Source organism: Ceratocystis lukuohia, assembly GCF_044167205.1.
Source record: "Ceratocystis lukuohia strain C4212 chromosome Unknown Supercontig2_pilon, whole genome shotgun sequence".
NCBI classification, from domain to species: Eukaryota; Fungi; Ascomycota; class Sordariomycetes; order Microascales; family Ceratocystidaceae; genus Ceratocystis; species Ceratocystis lukuohia.
This window is the reverse complement of record NW_027263521.1, coordinates 1045365-1061614: the sequence shown is the minus strand read 5'-3', so window position 1 is coordinate 1061614 and position 16250 is coordinate 1045365. Positions and strand designations below refer to the sequence as shown.

Below are 16250 nucleotides of genomic sequence, written 5' to 3'. Positions count from 1 at the left end.
CCGGGGGGAGGCTGACGGGTCGCCGCAGCCTTAGTTAACCCTGATACATTGGATTAACCCTACAGAATGCACCGGAATTTACAAGACTTGTGAGACGGTCTAAAACGTCATCCATATTGGGCTACCAGGCTGAATTGTTATTATATGTTGTGGAGTAAACACCAATTTTTACGCGAAGAGGCGAAATCAAAACAAACTCTAGTTGTAGAAAAAAAAAAGATAAGTAGATTATGGGTGAGGTGCAGGTGCCAATCTTACTTACATACACCATGGTGCAATTAGTACGATAAGTGAATGACTAATCATACAAGAAAGCTGTCGGGTTCGTCCCAATAAATGAAGCTAACCAAGCTGCTGAATTTTCATCACAAAAGAAACAAACACCTACAAGAGCACCAATTTTAACCATGGTTAGTCAATAGAAAAGGCAGGCCTGCCAATCAGTCCACCACTAAGATAGAGTGATGCCATTTTGGTACTTGTATAACCAACATATAAACTTGGAACTGACACTGCGCAACTGATTGTATTGTATCTTTAGGTTACTATACAGCAAGGCCTAGCTGCAGAACAGCCATGCAAACCACAGGCTGTAAGAATTTTCTTCCTTATTAGTTCTGCAGGCTTCCAGCAACGTTACTAATGCAGAATAACTTGTAGTGTGCTATCCAGAGTGAGTCTAACAAGGGTTCAACAATTATGCATCAACCATCGACAAAGGCTATCGACTTGGCTGACCTGTGGATTCCATTTTAGGCTGTCTGAATAAAAACAATTTCAACGAGGCGAAATGCACCATGGCCATCGTTGCGCTCTACGAATGCTGTCATGCATTTTACGAGCAGCAAGGGGTGAAGGCGAGTTCGCTAAGCTGTCCACAGCCAGACATTTTACGGCGTCGATTAACTGCAATGCGGAATGGTGAGCAGCGTTGAGGATGATGGGTAGACATTAGACACCATATACAAGAAGTTTATACACTCTATTAAAACAGATCAGTTAACGTGAAGAATGTATCACCCTCGATCCGAGCTGGTCGCAGTCAAAAGTTGCGAAACCAAGTTTAGGGGGGGCGCAGGTTCTTCTAGGCTATCATTGAGCGCGCTAAGAGGCCGCGAGGGACCTGAACAAGTATTGAAAGTATCTTATTCCGAGACTCTAATATGAACGCCATCGACATGAAGAAAAAAGGAGAAAGAGAAGAAATAGTAAAACGAGGGGCGGCTGTCATGTATTTAAAGCCATCAAAAAATTCATAGTGGGACTTGGTGTTTACGCACGACCACGTGACACCACACGTGATTCTTTTTACCCATGCTTTTATCAAGGAAAGAAGACAAGGCTGAGCTTTTTTGTCCTTTGCATTGGCCACCCTAAATTTGTATGGCAAGGCTGAAGAGAAGTCTCTCTTATTTTTTCTGTGCCTGTTGGACTCTTCCTTCTGTTTTCATGCTGCTTTAAAGTTGTTCCGGTAGCGCTATTACTCGAAATCTCTAGCTTTAATATAGCGCTCGATGTGTGGTGTTGTGCCTTAATCTCTCGTCCTAATATTCACCCTAAAGACGCCCATATACCGCCTTAAGGCCTATCGCGATTTCCACACGCGCCTTGGTCAATATTTTTCTGCCGAACTAAAGTGGACTAAAGTCAACATCTTACTAGCTCAAACTACCCGGAAAAGTAACAGACATCAACAACTCTGCTCGCGCTCTTATATTGCAATCACTGTTTTGTCTTATCGTGCCGTGGCGTTGACGGCGAAAGCTGTGATTTGATATTGGATTTACCGACGTGCTCGTTTACCTAAACCCATAATATCTCTTCCAACCTTTGGCGAGAACTAGGTTGAAAGCGATAGTAGCACAGTTTCTCTCCTCACGCTCTAGAAGCATATTACTAGCACCCCTCATTTAGACAGCGCCAAAGCTTGCAACATGGATATTGCTCTCCGTTCGCCCGTCGAGGCTGGGCCCGAAGTAGAATTCTTTGCTACTAAGCTTGACGAATGCCTTGAATACCAGCGCTCAGGTTCTTCTGCCTTGGAAAAAAGAGACAGAATTTTGAATTTGGTTGACCAGTACTATGGTTACGCTCTCGAACGATCTATGCCACGGCAACGACAGACACGAGCAAACAGGCCCCTTCATTCTTCCATCAGAGAGTCTGATCGGATGGCTATCGACAACGATGACGCCGTTTCCCATGAGCCCGAAACCCTAGAGACCCGCCAAAAGTGGGAGCAAGAAGCCCACACGTGGGATCTTTTGCGACGTCTTTTGCCATTGCGATACCCCGAACCGACTAAAGAAGCCAAGGCAGCCTCTCGGCCGCTCTTCAAGCACAGTGCGGCCGCAACTAAACAGAGCGCATGGGATGAGTTTGTGCAAGCGGACCCGCTAGCCATTGAGCGGCGAGCCGTCCTCCAGTGGCTTCAGAGCAATTCTGCATCCGGACCAGATATTAGCGATCTAGTTCAAGATCTGCAGCAACGTGCGGACCGTGGTGATATTATCGCCCACGGATGGATCCACACTAGATCAGCTATCAAGCAGCAAAAGATGATGCTAAACCGCGTCTCGGCCCTGGACCCCAACGAAAGCGCTGTTACTCAGGCTTTGCGTACATCCAATGGTTCTCCCCTAGTTTCGCAACTCGATCCTGACTCGCTTACGCGCCAGGGCCGCAAGCTACAACCACAGGATGAGTACTTTGAGCGTTCAATTTGGAGAGGATGCTATGAGCTACTGCGTCGTGGAAGCACCATGGACGAGATCCGTGTCTGGTGTAGTGAGCGCACTGAAGCCTGGCGTGCGGTTTCCATGTCAGCGTTGCCATTACCAGGTATCGATGCTGACAAGCCGTTCCAGGGGCCCTCTTCCATTGCCTTGTGGCGGCGTATGTGCTATGCGACGGCACGTAATGGGGGCGTGGACGATTACGAGCGTGCTGTCTATGGCATTTTGGCTGGTGATATCCCGTCAGTGGAAAAGGTGTGTCTCTCATGGGACGATGTGCTGTTTGCCAATTATAATGCTCTTCTGCGCTCACAATTCGATGCTTTTGCCTTGAGGGCATGTGGATCTGAGGCTGCCGCCAGCTTGACACAATCATTTCCCAGCTTTGATGCAATCCAATACCACGGCGACCCTGATACCCTAGTCAAGCGTCTAGTTAAGTCAATGGAATCCAACCCATTGACTAGTGCCGAGGCTAAAGCTCCCATCAAGGTTTTACAAGGCGCCATATTAGCAAAGGACCTAGACTCTTATTTTGTCGATCAGGGCTTGGCTCTTGCGGCTAGTGCTATGGGAACATCCGAAGCAAAGATGCTCTTTTCGCATGGCATGAATACCTTCCAGGTTGATGGTGCAAAGCTATTTGGCATTGACCAGCTCCAAGGTTTGCGTATTGCTACACACATTTTTATTATTAACAGTCTGTTGGAGTCACTACCTGATCCTGTAACATCAGCCGTGGTTGTAGGTGAAGACGCGATCTCTAGGAAAGCTGTTCAAGGAAATGCCACTGTAGCATACTTAAGCCTGGTAAGCCGCGCTGGCCTCGATGAGCTAGTGCCCATGTACTGCTCAACACTGGTTGGTTCGCGCCAGTACGAGGTGCTTGCACAGAATTTACTGCAGATTGTCGACAATGAATCTCGCGTCCAGGAACTTGGAATCATCCGTCGCAGTAACCTGGATGTCCTCAAGTTCGCTAAAACACTGCCCGCCATGCAGTTAGATGCTGTTCTGAAAATGGAACAGCCAGCACAGGAGCCGTTTTCTATCATGTCAGCTGAGATTTTAGAGCATGCACACGGACGGCCAATCAAGCTCGACTTTATGGGCCTCAAGGAGGACATCAAGATAGAGCATGAATATCTCATCAGGTCGGTAGAGTGGCTATTGCTGGTGGATCAGGCATGGCCAGATGTGCTGAACATGGGAAGCCGTGTTTTCACGTATTTTTTGAGTAAGTCTGAAGAGAAATGGAGCTGTCATTTGTTTATGTGTGTACGGCGCGACTAACCGATTTAATAGAAAACATGTATCTTAGCTCCGCCCGTGAGTTCTTGAGTCGAGTCTCCTTTGATAGATTTTTCCAAAGCCGACTTGACAAGTTAGACCTTGACGATGACGTCATCTACAGCCCTGATGATGTCGAATTTTGGAGCGAGCAGCTCAGTCAACTACCTACTTTTAGTGTCACGGCTAAGCAGGCTGCAACTGATGCACGCAACTTCCGTGACTTGTCCAGCCTGGTCCGAGTGCTAGATTTGATTGAAACAATCAACTCTATGGGTTTTGTGGTTGCAGGGTGAGTAACTAGCTACCCCTTCATGTATAGTTCTGATGGATCTATTGCTAACTTGACGCAATGTAGAAACGACCCGCCACGCGATTTCTGGAATGAAGTTGCTGTACATGTCCAGGAATGCCAAGAAGTCATTGAGCCAGTGCTGAATAATTGGCTTTTGACCTCGATCAAGGGTAAGCCTTCTTTTTATCCCATGTTTCGTTTGCTTATCGTTTACTGACCATATATTATAGAGGGTGATAAAGACTTGGAAAAGATTCGCGCCATGTACCTACCTGAGGTTGTCCTGGCCTGGGTCAGCAGGCTGCACTTTGCTGGCCATCACATTGGCAAAGACTACCTCATGGAGTGCATGGACCTAGCCGCACTTATTGCAGATGGCAACTCGGATATTGCACGTGTGTTTATTGAATCGGGCCGCATGACGGAGCTGGTACAGGCATTTACGGCCTGTAGCAAGGAGTTGGCCATCTACAATACAGAGAAGAAGGTGAGCGGCTCAGGGCCAAAACGCCTGCGTGAGTCGGGCTGGTCGCGGGATCTGTGGTCCGTCCGATCGTCATGAGGAGAGGAATGGGGAAGAGAGGAGGATGGGAGAAGAAGGAAAAGAAAGCCGGCGGCAGATCTAGAGTCCTGCTTTATTGCTTTGTTTTGTTTTATCAATTTTTATGGGAGTGGTGTGGGCTAGCTTTTCGGCTTTCTGTTTTATTGTCTTCACTTCTTTTGCGTTTTCTGTGTTCTTGAAAAACCCTTGAAATAACCCTGATGACGTTAGTATCACGTGAAATAACCCCTCGCGCGCGCGCAGAGTTGAAGCTTGATTTGCCCAAATCGCAAAGGAAGCATCGAACTAAAACCACCAAGAAGACACGATCTTGAGTCTTGAGCCAACGAAATCTTTCTTATTATAGAGCTAATACTCTTATTTGTCGGATACTCTAAGGCACTAACTAAATATGAGCGGTCCGCCTCCTCCTGTTCTACCTCCCAAACTTGGGTCTAATGGCTCATCTCGTCGTGGCTCGCCATTGGTGGCAGCAGATTATGCTCAAAGGCAACAATTGCAGGCGTCCAATGGAGCTAGCGGTGGGATTGAGGTAGCACACACGGTATTGGAAATGGATGGATCATCGAGTGGGAACATGGCGGATCCGGGGCCAAAATGGATACCCACGATCCTCGAAGACAAGTCGTGAGTATGGGCAGGAGCATAGGAAGATACAAAGACATGGTATATGCTGACTAGATTCGTTGTGCGTGCCTCATAGAACCCGAGACTTGACGGACATCCTCCGCAGTCCTAAACTCCTCCAAGCCCTCAATGACGCATCGACTGCCTCAGCGCCATCCGTCGCTGCCCCACGAGCGACTCTACACAGCCTTCTCCTAGAAAACACACAGACCGCCCAACATCTTCTCCAACTCGAGGAGCGGCTAGCTCATGAGCGCGCCACTGCCAACGCACAATTGCTGACGGCAAAGAAGTTGGAACGCGACTGGGCCGAAAAGCAGCGTGAGGTGGATTCAGCATTGGAGCGCTTCATGCCGGCGGCTCTTTACCAGCGGTTAGGCCAGGGCGTGGGTGAGCAACAGGCTGTATGTGAAGCGCTAGAAGAAAGCTTCGTTGATGGCCAGGGCGAGGCGGGATTAGCGAGCGAGCGGGAGACGATGGAGTGGATCAAGCGGTATAAGGAGGCCAAGATGGTATATTGGCGACGGAAAGAGCAGAAGGACCGATGGGACGAGGGTCGTGTAGGTGGTTGGCGATAGCGGGACTAGAGTAGGATACAGAGATGGGAGGGGAAGAGAGAGGGGACTAGGCGCCGGTCAAAACTCTATAGCACATGATACATTAAGAAGTAGCGGCGTTGCCATTGTATATAAACTAAAATATGCTTGAAATATCTTCTAGACTGTACTGTATATTTTCTTACAACTCTCCCTCCCCTAAAAATAAATAAAACTATGATAACGACGCCGGCAAAAGGCCGAGCCATGTAAGAATAAAAAAGTAGAAAAGATGTGTGGGAACAACCCGGAAACCACAAAGAACATGCTAAGAAGAAGTTAATATAGAGCAAGGGAAGTGGCCCAAGAGAAAGAAAGAAGGACGAAGAGGAGATTAGAAGCAGGGAAAAGACAGATGGAAGCTGAAGAGAACAAGAAAGGCACAAATGCGGTTGAACAAGGCTGAAAAGGATACCAGATATGATGGGGGGGGGGGTGATGATATGCAGTCTCTCCCTCTCACTTTCTTTCTCTTTTCCTTTCTTTCTGGGCGGGACCATGCGGTTAATACAGCACGCTAAAGGGACTCCGTTTCATTTCAGGGCTCCGCGGGCTCATGGGAAGGGCAAAGAGCTCGTCCTCAATGGTCTCCAGAGCCGACGGGGCAACAAGCCCGTTCAACACGGAATCTAATGAAGCTGCGCCACGGATGTCGGCAGCAGCGGCTGGCGACATGGCACGGCCCTGCATAATGGTTGATCTCACTAGAAAACAAGCAAGTTAAGTTAGCAAACTGATATGAAAGAAAAAGGGCAGAAACGAAGAGACTAACATGAGGGTAGCGAGGCCAGATCTGATGGCGACGTTGCCAATTTCAGGCCCTTGAGCTTCTCTGTCAGCCGGTTTCCAACGGGGGAGACAGAAGGGCCAGTCTGTTTGGAGCCGGCTGATGCAGTGGTAGTTTGTTGCCGGGCACCAGACATCTTGGAATTCGCGGGGTTTGCGGGAGAAGAGGCCACGACACACTGGGCAGTATTGTCAAGAGTGAACATCTTAGTTAGGCCGAAGTGCGAGGCCAGCCAGCGGTACTCCTGCATGGCCATTTCCAGGCCCACACTCTCGCCATTGACACAACGCTCGTCATGGATCTCGGCCTGCAGCTCGGTCAGCCGCAGCTTAGCCCAAATAGTGTGCAGAACACCACGTTTGCCGGCTTCTAGCTGGGAGTTGCCGAGGCCGGCGGCAAAAATAGCGGGGAGTGGCTTAGCGGTGAACTGCACGGGGGGATTGGAAGAGGAGGAAGAGGCCGGAACAGCAGGGACAGTTGTGGTGATGGGCGTAGGTGCAGGAGTAGCCGAAGGCTCCTTGGGCTCGGATTTTTGGCGCTGTTCCGTAGCGCTCACGGGGGTGATCATAGCTGGAGTGCCAGGCGTAGCTGTCACAGTGGAGGCAGTGGTCGGCACTGGGGTCTTCATGTTGGATGCGGGCGAGTCCATGCGCGTGATAGTAACTAGTGGGGGGATGGAGGCGCCAGGTGGGAGGAGAATATACGCACGCAGCAAGCCAGGATCGGCATTTTTATCCCAGGCAGCAAAGCTGGCCGTCTTTCCATCCCAGTCGATGCTCCAGGTGCTGTTGCGGTCTTCGGTAGAATCAGACTCCCACTCAACCATGAGGATTTTAGTTCCATCGCTGCTGCCGTGGCCAGTCTCAAACTCAAAGCGGGACATGGCGTAGTTCTGCGGGGTGCTGGGCGATGCGGCATTGGGGGTGGATCCGGGGACAACAACAATATCTTCGGTTTCCAAACGCGAAGCCCATTCCCCGGGGCGGGAGGAGGAGGTGGCTGAGACAGAGGCGTCCATGGCAAGAGACAGTGATTGTGTTGGTAGTAGTAACCGTGTGGGTGATGACGATGGCGGTGAAGGGGAAAAGGCGGAGAGAAAGCGGCAGAAACAGAGCAGCCAAAGTAGATAAAGTTCGAGTCGGATTGGATGAAGAGTGAGGAGGAGGAATAATAAGGAGAGAAAGTTGGGCGTGTGAGCAAATGAACAAGTAGACGGAAGAACAGGAAATAAAAAAGAACAAGGCCTAGATTGATAATAATACAGCCGAGCTTCAGAAAAGAAGGACTCTCGTGCGTGCTCAAACTTCAAAAAATACTGGTGTTGTTTTTTTATTATTTTTCGACTAGGTTTGCAACGGCGAGGCTCTCCCCCCCTGACTTTGATGCTTCAGATGAGGACAGGGAAAAACAAAGAAGAAAAATAGAAAAATAAAAGAAGGAAAAAAGAAGATTGGCCTTGGAGAACTTGTAATGGCTTGGCTAGGCGCTTAACCCACACACGAAGTGAAGCTCCTCTTCAGGTTAGGGAAAGATGGTGATGATGAGGGCTTTTGCTACAACAAGCTCCCCTCTACTTATTGTAGAGCCTCTGTCTTTCACTTGTTCTTATGGCAGCGATCAAAAAGATAAGGCTGTTGGTTGGATAAGGCTGAGAGAAGAGAGAAAAAAAAGCAAAAAAATAGGGAAAAAAAAAAAAAAAAAAAAAAAAAAAAGAGACTGGCGAAGAGATCTCTACAGAAAGATCAAGACAAGATAGGGCAAGGCTAGGGGCTAATCAAAACAAGAAACAAGCCTGGGAAATGAAAGGACGACGACAAAGAAGCGCTACACACTTGGCTGTTTATTTTCTGCTTGTATTTCCCAGAGGGGCTTAAGCTCCGGGTTCCTAGTTAGGCCAACACTTGAGGCACGCAAGTTTTGGCGACTTCGTACCCGAATAACAGGAAGATAAAAGGGTAAGCAAGAAGCTCCGAGGGCGAGAACAGAGCAGAACAAACGGTAAACGGGAGTCTAGAGAAAGAGACAGAAAAGATCCGACAGGAAAGTCGTGGCTTTCGTTCTAGCGAACGAGAGATTATAAGAAGAGGGGGAGGAAGGCGGGACAAAAATAGTAGCACGACTTGACCCGCAAATCTCATTGGCTGTCTTGGGGGGTTTAATCTTCTTTCCAAGAAGCTGGTTTGATGATATGGAATGCCCCTCTTTCCCTGGGCACACAAAGACCCAAACAGGATCGTCTTCGGGATATTTTGTTGGTGTTCTGAGGGAAAAGGGTCATGGCATGTCGTCGAAACTGGACTCGAGGCTGGACTCGAGGCTGGACTCGAGACAACCCGAAAGAGAAGGGACCTGGAAGAATAGGAAGGGCCCATAATATTAAAGAACGTCAGAAGAAGGGAATAGAAGAAGTCACCTCAGAGGGAAGGGGGGGTTCCTGCCCTTTTCCCGCATCTTTCTTTTCGTCTAGCTCTTGCCTCTTCTGCCAGCATCGATCACGTCACCCGCTATCAGCCTGATCGGCAACTTTGTTTTGCCATGGCTCTCTCTCCCCCGCTACATTCTACGGCTCTCACAAGGTATTTTGCTGCCTTTCTTCATGCTTCGTCCTTATCCCCTCCCCCCGTTCATCCATGTCCTCATTCTGCTGCATGAGAACGGCCCTGGCGCGGCTTCCTTACTTTCCTTTTTTTGCAAGGACAAGGTAGATTTTGAAACCTAGATCTGATGAAGCAAGGCGAACATGACTGGGGAGTGTAACGGACGAAGAAACTCTTCTGTTATCCTGATCAATGACCTGCCTGCCATTGTCAAACCAACCAGCCAAAAGTTCAACCAAGTTTTTGAGGAGGTCAAATTTGGGGGCAGTTGCCCGGAATTGTCATGTTCTATTTTTAGAACTCACCGGAGAAAAGAACCGGGCTAAATGGCAACCCCACCAAGAAGCTTTAGCCCAGCATCAAGTAATCTAACCGTTCAACTTGCCTGAGGATTCAGAGGGTTTGGATTTTTCTATCCTTTATTTTGGCGTTCTTCTTGCCTTCCACATCTTTTACATACATACATACATACATACATACATACATATCCCCTTCCTCTGCTAATCCTAGATTGAAAGGTCCTTCTTACAGATACGTATTTTAACCGTATTACACGGCAGCCAACTCAATTTGGGCCGTCACACGTCCACTCGTGTCACAGGCGAAGTCTGCACCCGAAGTCGAAGCTTGTCAAGTATTGCGCTGTTTATCATTCTGTTTCCTCTGTGCCACCGTTCCACCATGTTTAGTTGTCTCTCTTTCTCCCACTTCTACCCACTGTATGCCTTGCCTTATATTCGAAGATATCGCACGTCTCAGACGGAATAAACCCCACGCTTTTAAGAACGCAATTTTATACACTATATCGTGAAGGAAAAAGGACTCTCCTCTAATTATAAAGTGGGCAAATTGCATGTGCCTCCAAAGCTTGGAACGGCGTGGGTTGGCATGGCTCGTGCTCCGTGTGTCGCGGGCTAGGACTTCTCAATCAGCTCAGGCTGTCCATATAAGGGTTTGCGACATGAGACAGCTTTAATTGTTTTTGCTCAACTTCAGCCCGGTCTAGACACGGAGATGTGGATCGACTGCTGGCTGATAAGAGGTCATGGGACTCCAACGATCGAGGCTTATCTCTTGGACTTGATTTTGCGATAAATCTTATATGAAATTGACATCTACACACAATTAAAATACCAACAGAAAAGAACACAGCTCAGGTGCCGGTTCTTGCGTTCTACTATGAACCCCCCCCTCCCCCCTCCCCCATTCCTCGATCCTGATAGAGGTCACGAGGGACATCAAAATTTTTGTCCATTGTATAGATGCCGGAGGGAATAAAACCATGCAGATGCAGGAGGAGGCTTGCAGTATGAACCAGGAGTTACAGAACTTGGCCAGTCAAACTATGCGAATAGTGGACAGGGCAAGAGAGGGTGGGTGGGATAAAAAGGCCGACACAGACCGGCCGACGAGCCGGGTAGGGAAAAGCCTATTTCTATTTAACCGAATGGTCAAGCCAGCAAGAGGCTAGAGACGCTGCGCGCTGCGCTGTGTACCATCGAAGGATACGAAGGGGGAAGAATAAATAAATAAATGCGGGCGCGGTAGGCGTACTGCTTATGCTGTTATTATTTCTTCAGATGTATTTTACTGGTCATTTATCACCAAGTTTATGCATTGTATTTGTGTGCAGGGAAACAGAGACAACTCTCCTCCAAAGATCTACGCTTGGGCCAAAATATGTCCCGTACTCTATCGCTATATCGGCCCGGATCCTTCTAGTACGACAAAAGGCATTATGATGATGATGATGGTGATGGGGCTCTGCCTTGCCCAGACGCGATTAAGACATTCAGACAATAAACAGGGAGTACAGATGCAAAATACAACTTTAGTACGTATGCACTATTGTCAAAGGCAAGCGTTCATGATGAGTTTGGTTGCAAGGGAGAACAAGAACGGCTTGATCGACCAAGCAAGGCCAGAGCCATGATCAAGACGGATTACAAGTCGTCACTGCGGGCGCTTGAATGTCGACGTTGAAGTGTTACATGACCAAATCCGCGTAAGCTAGCCCCGGGCCAGGGTTTAGCGGCGGTTTTCGGGCAACAAAAGTCCGCCAGGTTGGATGAGGAGAGGAAAAGGGCATTTGGCATTCAGTAAGCTGAAGCAGTTGTCAACTACCGACTCTTGTTACAGGAACAGAAACAACGAGGACAATATGGAAAGAGGAGGCTCATGAGAGCTGGGAAAAGAAGACATTCAGAAGGCACACATAGCTGGAAGGAGAAAAAGCATGCCCTGTATCATGTACCTAAAAGGCGAAAGTTCCAGTGCGTGGAGAAAAGGAAGAAGGTTTGAGGCAAGCCAGGAATCCCAAAAGGGACCGGAGTAAGGCCGTGGGGCACGAATATGGAGATAGGAGGGAGTGAAGGAAGGGCAGAAAAAGAAAAGAGGAGCGAGAATGGGAAGGGGACAAGAAGACAATAGAGAGCAGATTAAAGCCAGGAAGAAGCAGTATTGCAGTATTTTATATTATATTATATTATATTATTTTATTTCTCTTCATTTTTCCGAAAGCTTTCCAAGTCGAATGAACGAATGAATCTGGCAACTTCTTGTTTAGACGAATTTGTGCTGTTGTGGGTGGGAAACAAGAGCGGAGCTGCCTATTCGAGACAGCTGGTTGTATTTGACACCAGGTGGAGACGCCTTTTTATTTTCATTTTTATTTTTATTTTTTTTATTTTTCTCTCCAATACTTTATGACGCAAGGGTCGGTGTAAGTTTTTCTTCGTTTCTTGGGAAAGCTTGAACGAGTGAGTGTCCGTCCCCCAAGTTGAAATACTTCAGCTAGTAGCTCAGGGTAGAGCAAGCAAAAAATCCTATCATGGGAGGATCAAAAGGCAGCATATCAGGATCTTAATCAGTGGGCGGCTGTAAAGGGAGAACAGAACAGGATAGGTCGGGATAAAAGTGCTCAGGCCTAAAGCAAGGCAAGAGGCCAGCCAGCCAGCAAGAAGAAGAAGCGCAAGAGCCCCTTTGTCAGCAACAGGTTCTAGGCTAGTGCTTTCCCCTTTCGCCTAAAGATCTTCGGGTAAATACAAAAGAAGCGTGTATCGCTGGCGCTGTAGAAGCGGCCTTTAAACAGACTAGTCGCTACTTTGCTATTCCTCTGACTAGCAATACAGAAAATTTGCCAAAGATATCATGTGCGGATGTGTATGCTCGGCATGATGGCGATAGCACAAGGGCATCAGATCGGCCCTATGGACCTGCGAAGAAGAGAGCTAAAAGTAGGGGATTGCTACAGCGTAGATTTAGAACTCTGACAGCGACGGGAGCAGGAACAGGCTTGCAAAGTGAGTCAGTCTAATAGGGAGGGGGCATTGACAAGTCGGGAGGGGAGGCAAGGGGAAGAGAGATACAGGGTGATGGTATCATTTTCACCGTGTAGTCCAAAGGAGAGAGAACCGGGCTGGACAGCCATCATTCCACCAGTGTTTTTTGTGCTCCTTATTCTCGCCCATGGCAGAAGACATTGATGCAAGCAAGACTTGGAACCATCACAACTCGCCAAGGGCGGCCAGAAAACGAAAGACAAACTCGCACCCAGGCTAGCTCATTGTCTATCGTCTGGTGGGTTGGGATGCATAGAGGCCTCTCAATCGATAAAATACGATAAATGTTCTCCGCAAGAAGCCCTACTCAGAAGAAATGGAAGAAAAAGGAAAAGAGCTGACAGGTGGGGCCACATCAGGTTGTCTTTTGGCCTATCCTCGGCCTGGTACTCGGTGTATACTGTGCGAAGGCCAAATATTCCGCACGGCCCTGAGGCTGTGCCTGGGGTAGACTACACGGACAGTTGACAGCGCGAGACTGGACAAGCACAGTATGTAGTGCTTCTTACCGATCAGGTACAAAGCGTGATTCTGAATCTCCACTATTCCGCCGGCCAAACCGCCGTCAAGTCGAACAAGCAGGAGAAACAAGTTTGCCAGAGAGGCGAGAGATAGAGAGGAGAGAAGGGAAACTCAGGAGATGCAGCCACCAAGTGCGGTATAGTGCAGCACAGCATAGGGGGAAGGAGACGAAGAAGAAGACGAAGAAAAAAAAATAAAAAAATAAAAAAAATAAAAAAAGACACAAGAAACTTTGCAGGCTGTATTGTATCTGTCTCTGCTATCAATCCATCCCGGGGAAGACAAGTTTTCTCTTTCTGGCTAAATTCATATGACGACTCCCCACTCCCACTTTTTTTTTATTCACTTTTTTTCGTGGCATTTAATTCTTTTTATCCTGTTAAAGACGGAAAGACCGCTTAAACCGATTTTTTGCTGGCCCACTGAGGCAAGTGCCTAAACCAAAGTCTCTCGATAGGGCAAATCGGACACTCATCAACCACCAAGCACGGCGAGCACACATACTATACTCTGCCGTTTCGCCTGTCAATTTTCAGTTCCCAATATATTTTTTTTTCTCTCTTCTCATTTGGCCCGACACACTTCTGTCGAGTTTTATTTCGTCTTTTCCTTTTTGCTTGGGGCTCGTTTTATCTTGGCTTCGCTTTTGACGACTTCTTTGGGCCTCCTGCCAACGATTTACCTGCTCATTCACTATTATTTCCAACGCGTTTGCTCGCTTTTTTGTACAACTCGGTATTCAGCTTAAAACGCCTGCACCGAGAGCCTATTTGCATACTATCCACGCTGTTAATCTGGAACCGGCACTCTCGCTTTGTCTTGGTTTGTTTTCAAACTCGGTTGTTGCCCGTTGCTCCTCGCCCATCACCTATCGCGCGCCTGAAGATTCGCTGCCCATCGTTCTCGCCACCATTCACCTGCTTACCAAAACGGTCTGGACTATGCGCATTACTCGGCCCTAGTTATACACACAACACTTATCATCGTCTTCTACTTCCCATCTTGTATCGACGCGCGACCTCTATTGCAGCCCCAGCCTCCGTTCGTGAGGTCTGGCATTGTCCCGTCCGTCCCTTCTTTCCATACTTGTTGAGATTTGCCCCCCTCCCCTCCCTCTTCTATCGCTACTTCAGGCCACGAGAGTCTGGACATTCACCCCCCCCGACACCTACAACCAACAATGACCATGGACCCTCCTAGCATGAGCGAGTTCGCCTCGGACCGCTTCTTCTCCAAGCTGCAGGAACACGAGACCCAAAATGCCGCTTCTTCTACTGCCGTCATTCCCACATCGTCAACCTTTATCTTACCTGTTCGCGACGGCCGCAATATAGACGGCGCTCCTACTTTTGCCGTTGATTCCAAGCAGAAAGCCCGTTTTGGCTCAACCCTGCGCTCCAAGCTTCTTAAGACACACTCCGGATCCGAGTCAGACTTTGTAAATTATTCTGCTAGGAACGACTATAGCCGTCGCCGAAGGTATGCTACCCTCCCTCCCTACTCTTGCTCGCATCATCTTGGCACTAACCTTTTGTTCCTCTAACTTGCAGCATCCAACCCCTTGATATTCTCTTCCGCAACCTCCCCGTCGAACTACAACTTCAGATCTTCGAGTTATTGCCATTTTCCGACATCATCAACCTGCGCCTTGTCTCCCGCTCATGGCATGAAATGATTTCAGCCAACCAGATTGCTCTGGCCAGATTCCACCTTAAGCAAGATATTCCCGCCTACGCCTTGAGACTGTACCCCGTTCCCAACAGCCCCGATGACTGGTTCTACCACATGTGCGCTCTCTGGAGCCGTCTGCATATCGCGGCTAAAATGGCCCATTTGACCTGTGAATGGGTCATGACCGAAATCTTTCTCCGACGAACGCCTTGCCAACGAGCCGAGTTTGCTTCTCAACGAGAACGCATGCGTCGTCGCCTCATCCCCTTGATGCTCACGATTTTCCATTTTTTCGAGTCGTACCGTCAATTGCACCTTGAGTTTATACAAAACAACCCTGGTTATGGCTTGCGTTTTGAGCCATACACCGTGAATCCCATCGAGGCCAAAATAATGGCGACCTACGACAACTACACCCTGCTGCGAGTCCACGAAGTTTTCCCAGTTGTGATATCGACATTCTGTCGCCAGCTACGTCCTCCGACCTACGTCGGTACCATTGAGAGAAATATTAGAGGTTATCTTAAGGACAAGCTCTCTGATGAGATGACGGCTGCTATCCTGTGCATTGGGGGTCCCTATCAAATGATCCGTTTTTGGGAGATTATTGGTTACAACCATCGTCGCAACGCCGTGGATCATTGGTTCGATGACTTGATGGTTGATCGGAGACGCCTCATGCAAATTCCTAGCAACGGAGCGGGCCCCATCAACAGCCAAATCCCGCCACCCATGCCACAGGCGCCTACAAAGTCGAAACATAGATTATTTGGCCGCCTTGGTCTAAAAAAGTCCAACGCCACTTTCCGCGAGACCGCCAAGTATGTCGAACATGCCCCGCCTGTTCCTACAGTTTCCCCGTCGTTCCAGATAACCGGCGGCCCATCTCACCAGCACGAGTACAACCCCTTGGCTCCCGAAAACGACCCCCTTCTGCGTGGTCGGCCCATGGCCCCGTTGCCTCCGCAATATGTTAGGCAGCTGCTGCCTGACATGCCAGTTCTTCAGCAAATTTGGATGGTCACAGCTGAGGCACTGATTATGGAGCGGCGCATTGTAGAGCGGCCGCAGGACATTAAGCGCAACGGCCATGTTTTGTTCGATCTCATTCGCGAGCCAACAATGGCGGATGAGGACGAGATTTGGTACGGCCGTGAGACGCTTGACTCCATGCAGCCGCTGGTTAAGCAGATGGATGAGATGGACATTGACAGCCCCATGATGTAG

The 16250-nt window shown here is 48.7% G+C and overlaps 4 protein-coding genes across 4 annotated transcripts; 3 read left to right on the top strand and 1 right to left on the bottom strand.

Annotated features, from left to right (window-relative positions):
* Positions 1 to 1934: 1934 nt before the first annotated feature.
* On the top strand, positions 1935 to 4882 carry HOO65_020280 (Nucleoporin NUP84; the record flags this gene model as incomplete). Its single annotated transcript, XM_071006414.1, has 4 exons — positions 1935 to 3972; positions 4041 to 4317; positions 4384 to 4490; positions 4551 to 4882. The coding sequence occupies 4 exons, from the start codon at positions 1935 to 1937 to the stop codon at positions 4880 to 4882; spliced, it is 2754 nt and encodes a 917-aa protein (XP_070860918.1).
* A 391-nt stretch (positions 4883 to 5273) lies between these two features.
* Positions 5274 to 6087, top strand: HOO65_020279 (Nucleoporin nup107; the record flags this gene model as incomplete). The annotated part of the gene is made up of 2 exons (XM_071007011.1): positions 5274 to 5509; positions 5586 to 6087. The coding sequence occupies 2 exons, from the start codon at positions 5274 to 5276 to the stop codon at positions 6085 to 6087; spliced, it is 738 nt and encodes a 245-aa protein (XP_070860917.1).
* Positions 6088 to 6609: 522 nt separating this feature from the next.
* HOO65_020278 (uncharacterized protein) lies at positions 6610 to 7910 on the bottom strand (the record flags this gene model as incomplete). The annotated part of the gene is made up of 2 exons (XM_071006819.1): positions 6610 to 6809; positions 6878 to 7910. The coding sequence occupies 2 exons, from the start codon at positions 7908 to 7910 to the stop codon at positions 6610 to 6612; spliced, it is 1233 nt and encodes a 410-aa protein (XP_070860916.1).
* A 6622-nt stretch (positions 7911 to 14532) lies between these two features.
* On the top strand, positions 14533 to 16250 carry HOO65_020277 (F-box domain protein; the record flags this gene model as incomplete). The annotated part of the gene is made up of 2 exons (XM_071006665.1): positions 14533 to 14831; positions 14903 to 16250. 2 exons carry the CDS (start codon positions 14533 to 14535, stop codon positions 16248 to 16250), a joined length of 1647 nt encoding a protein of 548 aa, XP_070860915.1.